Source organism: Miniopterus schreibersii, assembly GCF_964146895.1.
Source record: "Miniopterus schreibersii genome assembly, chromosome: 4".
In the NCBI taxonomy this organism is placed as follows: Eukaryota; Metazoa; Chordata; class Mammalia; order Chiroptera; family Miniopteridae; genus Miniopterus; species Miniopterus schreibersii.
In genome coordinates, this window is record NC_138105.1 from 72,551,795 (window position 1) to 72,559,142 (window position 7,348).

General features: G+C 54.7%; 1 protein-coding gene across 1 annotated transcript; it reads left to right on the plus strand.

Moving 5' to 3' along the window:
• Positions 1 to 2,202: 2,202 nt before the first annotated feature.
• Positions 2,203 to 7,336, plus strand: LOC308556325 (uncharacterized protein; the record flags this gene model as incomplete). Its single annotated transcript, XM_081135476.1, has 3 exons — positions 2,203 to 2,371; positions 6,975 to 7,104; positions 7,266 to 7,336. The coding sequence occupies exons 1-3, from the start codon at positions 2,258 to 2,260 to the stop codon at positions 7,334 to 7,336; spliced, it is 315 nt and encodes a 104-aa protein (XP_080991602.1). The 5' UTR covers positions 2,203 to 2,257.
• Between the last annotated feature and the right edge of the window lie 12 nt (positions 7,337 to 7,348).

Consider the following 7,348-nt stretch of genomic DNA (forward strand, 5'->3'; position numbering starts at 1 on the left):
GCTGGTGGTGTCAGACCTGGAATTAGCCACCCCACCTGTGGTGAGGCCAGTCTCAGGGTCTCCCAGGGGCAGCAGGGGTAGAAGGAGCTGACCTCTAATGACTCAGCTTGAGACAGTCAGGGAGTAGGTGGAGGGGGTGTTAGGGCCTCTCTCTCCAGCTCTGTCCTAAAGTCAGCTAGGTCAGGAATCCAGCTCTGCCACGTACAAGTTGGGCGACCTTGGGTGGGCCACTCCGGACCTCAGCTTCCTACTCTATAAAATGAGAATAAAAACAGCCCCCTGCCTCAGGGTTCAGGGAGGCTGAAGTGAGATGCTGCAAGTCAAGTGCTCAGAACTGTGTTCGGCACATGGTGGGACTCAGTGAACAGTATTCCATTAACTACCTCTGTACTCTGCACAGCCAGGACGTGGTGGGGGATGCGGGTGGAGAACAGAGTTGGGGAAAGGTCTGGGATGGCCTCGCTGGCTCTCCAACATGGGAAGAAACCAATATCCTCAGAGCATGAAAGAGGTTCCAGAATGTTCTGTTTGCTACCATTTTGGCCCCAATACTTTTGAGTGGAGGGAGTTCTAACCATGACAAAGAGAAGGAATAATAGCTTAAGGGGTAGTGAAAGAATCAGGATGGGGCAAAGGGGAGCTGAGAACTCTGGATCTTGGCCTGTGCCTGCCCCCCCCCCAAGCTCCCCAGTGGTGCTGACTACTGCCCAGTCTCTCTCTTTATCCCACTCCCTCTGTGGCCTTGGGCAGAAAACACAGAAGCCTCTATCCCACACGGAAGTCTTGATACTGGGCTGGGGGTTCAGGGCTCTGTTCAGGAAGGCTTCTTGGAAAAGGAGCCATCTAATCTGGGTTTCGAAGGATGAATAGAAGTTTCCTAGTTAAAGAAGTGTGTCTGAGAGTGTGTGTGAGTGTACAGAGGGGATTTTTCACTTTAATTAACAAGGATTTTTTGATCATCTGGGTACCAGACACTCAGGGGCCCACAGATAAGAGCAAGGCACAGGCCTGCCCCAGAGTAGCTCAGTCTGAAAATGATGATCGAATAATAACAATAAGAGTAATAGCTCCCACACCCTGAGCATGTGCTGCTAGGGCTCAATCTTTGAGAGCACTCTGTGTTTGTCAAGTGAATGAATGAACAAACAAATCTTTCTAAAGGCAGCGAATCCTACCCCAGTTGATGGAGGAGAGAGAGAAGGCACAATGAGCAGAGGGGACCACAGGTACAAGGGCCTGGAAGTCGGAAATGGCAGCCCTGCCTGGGAGCTCTGAGCTCTGAGTTTGGGAGAGTTGGGTATAGGTGGGGGGGGGGGGAGGGTGCAAGAGTCTTGAATGAGAGGCTGAGGGGCTAAGGCCTCCTGTTCCTGAGGGTGTGGCAGAGCCACAGCAGGATTCTGAGCTGGGGAGAGAGGGCATCACGGTCTGGTCTGGGCCTGCCTTGGCCTCTGAGAGTTTATAAGAGAAGGACAGCCCAGGTCAATCTCACCCCAGTGAGCCAGATCCATGGGGGGCAGGGGAGATGACAGAGAAAAGGAGACAGAAAGAGAGAGAGGGAGAGAGACAAAGAGATACAGAGAGAATCAGAGAGATAAAGAGATTGGGAGATGGAGGGAAATGGAGATAGACACAGAGACTAAAAGAGAGATAGAGAAAGACAGAGACAGAGAGATGGAGAGAAACAGAGAGTCACCAAAACAGAGACAGAGGGAGAAGTTGAAGAGACAAAGATCCTCCAGAAAGAGGTGGGAGCGACCCAGGGAGGACCCCCTGGGGTGGTAGCACGAGATGGGATGGGGGCAGCACTGAGAGGGGAGAAGGGAGCACAGGAGCCTCCCTGGCCCACTCTGCACCCACCCACAAGTCCTCCTCAGCCCGTCCAACCACAGATGGGGAAATCGAGGCCAACCAGCAGGCCACAGGGGATCTCCCTGGGCCAGCACCATGCCCCCAGGCTCATACGGGACCTGTGTCACCAGGTTAAAAATGGAACCTGGTCAGGCCTATTTTTTTTCCTTTGAGAAAATCCAAGGCCCAAATAAGGTACGGGCTGCGGGTGGCTGGTGAGCTGGCCAAGTTCTCCTGAGCGAGTGGTGGCTGGCCCGGCAGCCTGGGCTTGGGCCTCCTCCAAGACTCGCCCAAGCAGGGCGGCACGCCCTGGGAGGCTATAAGGGCCTCCACTCCACCCTGCTGTTCACTCAGCCCCAGCTCCAGATCCCCCCCAGACGCCGCCACCTGTGCCCCTCTCCACCCAGCCATGGAGGCCATCAAGAAGAAGATGCAGATGCTCAAACTGGACAAGGAGAACGCCATTGACCGAGCTGAGCAGGCCGAGTCAGATAAGAAGGCTGCTGAGGAGAAGTGCAAGCAGGTGAGGGGCCGGCTGCTGGGCCGCACCAGGCTGCCCAGTGACCTCTCTGGGCTGTCGAAGCTCCAGGCTGAGGGCGGGGTTCTCAGAAACCTTGGTACCTGGAGATTAGCAAGGGGACAAAGGGTGATGCTCCAGCCAAGAAAGAGTGAGGGGATCATTGTCTTCCCAGGAAGGGTCCCTGGGCTGGGAGAGAGAGGGGTGGCAGGACCCACCCAACAGGGCCAGTGGGAGCCAAGTGAGTAAGAAGAGGCATTTGTGTGTGCTGGAAGTGTGTGCTGGGCAGTAAATGTGAGAGTGTGTGTAGGTGCATTGGGGTGAGTGTATCAGTGCGGGTGTATGTGTACTAGATGGGGTGGTTGGGGGACACTGTGTGTGTGCACGTGTGCGTGTGCGTGTGTGTGTGTGTGTTGAGGTGGCAATGCAAAGCTGTGGGATTGGGGGGGGTGACCCTGTGCCCATGTGACTGTGAGCCTGTGGGTTCACATTGGCGACTGCCCTGGGAGGGTGGCCAAGTGTGGGTGTGTGGTGGGGCTAGCTGTGACTGACTGCAGGGGCAGCTGGGTGAGGCAGAGGATGCCTTCCAGTGGCCGGGCATGGAACCCAAGTCCCCATAGGTCAACTTCCCCGTCTGTGGTTGGGAAGGTCTGGAGACCGGACGGAGTGAGTGGAGATTTGAGACTCTCCATGAGGATTTGCCTATCTGGGGTGCCCCTGCTGTCTTTACTGTGAACCTGGCAGGGCAAGGCAGGGCTGCCTGTGGCAGGCAGAGGCCCTGGACCCAGAGCTTTGGGGACAAGAGTCCCAGGAGGCTCTGGCAGAAAGGGTATATCAGGAAGCTAATGGAGGAGCAATGGCAGAGGTCTGGACAGTCCCAAGGCCATGACTTGGGGCAGAGCAGAAATCAGTTATTGGGGTCTAGGTAGCCAGAGCAGCCAGTGGGAGGAGGGAAGGGGGTCTTGCCCCTTCCATAGTGTCCTACTCTGCCCCCCCCAGAACTCATCTACATCCCCTGAGTCAATTGCCAAGCCTTCAGGAGCATCAGGGTCTCAAAGAAGCCCCAAGAGCTGCCCAAGACTGCCCAGCCAGGGCACCAGGCCAGCTTGGCAGGTAAAAGCATAGGCTCTAAGCTCAGGCTGGCCCTGTTCACAGCTTGGTCACTGAGCACCCTGGAGCAAATGCCTTTACCTCTCTCTGTGCCTTGGTGGCCTCTTGTGTGAAATGGGGAAGTGACAGTGGTACCTCCGTTGAAGCCATGAGAGGATTAGAGGTGACTATGCAGGTCATCGCACCTGGCATGAAGTAAACGCTCAATAAATGCAGGGTTGTTTCCTGCCCCTCCCAACTTCCTAGGGCTGTGACACATCTGTATAGGTCAGCTCCACCTCAGCCCTCCCTGCCACAAATACCCCTCCTCCCTCCCTTTGCCCCTCCTTGACAAACACTGCCGCCCATCCCATCCGGTGCTGGCCCTGGCTGCCTTCTTCCACCTATTATTCAGCCCTCACCATGAGGGGCTTAGCAGAGAAAAGCTGCTTGATAGCTCTAACTTTCACTAAGGTGTGAGTGACTGATATAGTATACTCTACCAAGGCAGACACAAGTTCAAAAGGGAAGGCTCCTCAAAGCCTCCAGGCAATTGTGTGGCCAAGGAGGCAGGGACAGGTTCTCTGGCCTCCAGCTGGATTTTCATTATGTTCCTCCCTCCCGCCCCCCAAAGGCTCCCACTCTTGTGGACTTGTGCTCAACTCCAGACTGGGTCATCTAGCTTTGTGACTCAGGGCATGTTGCTGCCACCCTCTGAGCCCTTAGTGTTCTCATCTGAGAAATGGGCCAAATGATGCTTCCAATGGCAGGGCATGAAACCCAAGACCCCAGAGGTCTAAAGCAAAAGCCAGAGCCCCATGGAATCAATAGTCAGTCCTACCTGGGAACAGAGGCAGGAGACCCACAAGGGACTCAACTTACCCAGAGTGCCTTATGCTTCAGAGGAGTCCAGAAAGCGTGGGTCTAAGAACCAGCTTGACCCTCAGGGACCCTGCAGCAAAGCCCTGATTCCAGGCCCTTCTAACCTCACCCCCACTCCTTGTCTGTTGAGTGTGGGAATGGGACAAAGAGGCCTATCCTGCCTGCTTCCTGCCCGCTCCTCTCCCAGGGCAGTGACATCCGCCACAACTCGCCTTTGACCCCACATCCTGCCTCAGTCCTGGCTGAAGCCCCCATTTATGGGGACTAAGGTGTGTAGCCCATGACCCTCCCAGCTGTTTTACAGGCAGGGAACTTGAAGCCAAGAGAAGGCTGTGACTTGTCCTAGACCTGCCAGAGCCAGGGCAAGGCTCCGCCCACCCAGCAAGGTGCTACACACTAGCACATACTTTATGTGTGGAATTCAGAGGGAAAGGAACCAATTCGTGTTAGTCTTATATATTTTTCAAAGCAACTCCAACCATTAAAGGGTTTGGGGTTGTGTCGTTTATTCTGAGAACTTTTTCCATGTTCTGTGGTCAGCGCCCAGCCAGTGCTGGGTGATGCTGGGGCCCAGAATGACCTCAGCCCCAGCCTGACATCCAAGGAGCCCCAGGCTGGGGGAGATGGAGCCAAACATAGAGGGATGCCCCCTGCCTCCAGGGTAGGGGTAGGCCAGGGAGGAACAGGGACTTGAGGGTCCCAGGGGGTAACAAGAGCTCAGCCCAGAATAGCAGGGCTAACTGCCCAGTGGAGGGGCTTTGGTGCTGGGTGTGGAAGGTCAGTGGGAGGAGAGTGTGTTGGGCACTGAGCAAAGCATAGCCTCTCTAGGAGCAAACCAACTTGGAGTCAGTTTGACAAGGGTTCAAGTCCCCTATCTGTATGGACTGGGGCAAGTCCCTTCCTCATTTGGGGTCTCAGTTTACCTTTCTATAACATGGGCCTTCAGTAACGGGCCTGGCACAATCTAATTGCTTCATAGCCCTCTGCCCACTTTATCCCAGTCCCCACCCGTTGTCCAAACTTTGCTGGAAAAGGTTGTCAAAACCCAATCACCTTTGTAGCTAGATGGAGCACTCAGAGACCACCACGTCAATGCTTCCATTTTGCAGAAGAGGAAACTAAGGTTAGAAAAGGGGATTGAGTCATACAGCTGGGGCTTGGAGTCAGGCTTCTGGGCTCTGTACCTAGAGGTCAAGGTCAGGCCCCATAGACCCTGATTTAGGCCTGAGCTGCTGCCACCCTCTCCCTCCTCTGATCCTCTAACCCCTTCCCCATTTCCCAGCTCAGCATGGGACACTCAGGGGTCCCCAGATGGGAGGCTAGGTGATGTCACCTTGGGACAGGGCCCTTTTTAAGAATTTGCACGCACACACACACACATTCACACACTTTGCACATCTCAAGGGTGACCATGTAACCCAGATCAGATTCCCAGCTTGATCTAAAAGCTGCAGGAACAGCAGATTTTAACATACCCTCTCCAGGAAGGAAGAGAAGGAAGCCAGAGGGGGGTGCAGGAAAGCAGGCCTGGCATGAGGACCTGTTTAGAAGTGGGTTCAATTCCTGTGCCGCGTGACCTGGGGAAAGTTACTCTATTGCTTTGGGCTTCCTGCTGTGAAGAGGAAGCAGGATGATGAAGGGGGAGCCCAAGGTGGCTGCTGGGAGCATGGACAGGATCAGAGGGAGTGAAACTACCGACAACATAAGTCTGATTAAAGCATGAGTTAGACTGATCACCTCAGCCCAGAATTAGGGGGAGGAGCAACCTGGGGTTTTCCTGAGAAGTCTTCCTGAGCTGACCCTTGACTGATGATGTGCTGGGGGCAATAGAGATGGAGAGGTGAAGGAGTGTATAGTTTGTATGTCATAGAACTGAGCTTCTCAAACTGGGGGTGTAGGGAGAGGGCCAAGACCCTCAGGATAAACAAAGATGACTCAAAATTTGGGAATGTAGAGAATATTTTTATTAAAATGAACACAAGTGAGATGTGCAAGAATTTAAAAGATTTAATCTGAGCCTCAGAAAAAAGTGGTCTTCAAAGGATAGCTCTCTTCTAGCCAAACCCCCAAAATCCAGGAGTGGGGGGCATCTGAGCCCTTAAACCTTTCAGGTTATTTTTGTGAGACGGTGTGGGAACTGCTCTCTTGGGCAATGGGGATCCATGGCAGGTTCTAGGCAGGGGGAGGACAAACACACTTAGAAAGGTTTTCTGGCTCGGGTGATGGTGCAGACAGAACTAGAGGGCCATCCGCTGGAGGTAGGGACGGTCCATGAGATTTCCCCTTTCGGTTTAACCCAGATCACAGGGAGGCTGCACCCCTGCAACTGGGATGCAAAACTGAATGTGTGTTTCTGGGAAACGGGTCAGGACCCAAGTTTCTCCAAAGCTGTACTCGGTTACCCAAGAGTACTGGGGGACCCTCAAAAAGGTAATAAGCACTGCTGGTCCCAGGTCAAGGAAAGGATGTGAAAATCAAGTTCACAGGTAGCATTTATTGAGTGGCGCACAGTATCGTTATCCCGTTTTACAGATGTGGAAAGAGGCCCAGAGACTGAGGACTTCTGTGAATGTGGGGGAAGTCCCTGCGCCACGGGGACGTGGCCCGCAGGCTGACACGTTCCCCACTCTGTCTCCAGGTGGAGGAGGAGCTGACGCATCTCCAGAAGAAACTGAAGGGGACCGAGGATGAGCTGGACAAGTACTCCGAGAACCTGAAGGACGCACAAGAGAAGCTGGAGCTGACAGAGAAGAAGGCCTCGGACGTACGTGCGCAGGAATGCGGCCGCCCGCGGCGGGGCCGGGCTGGAGCCTTGGGCAGGGAGGGAGGAAGAGGAGGAGAGGAGGAGGAGGAGGAGGAGGAGGAGGAAGAGGAGGCGGTGCTTCCCTGCGCTTTCTCCAAATAAGTCCCGAAAAGGGGCCCTTTCCAGCAGCTGCGGCCAGCGGTGCCGACGTCAGGCCCTCCCCCAGCGGTGCTGACGTCGGCGGCCGGGCTGGGTGACCTCATCGCCCC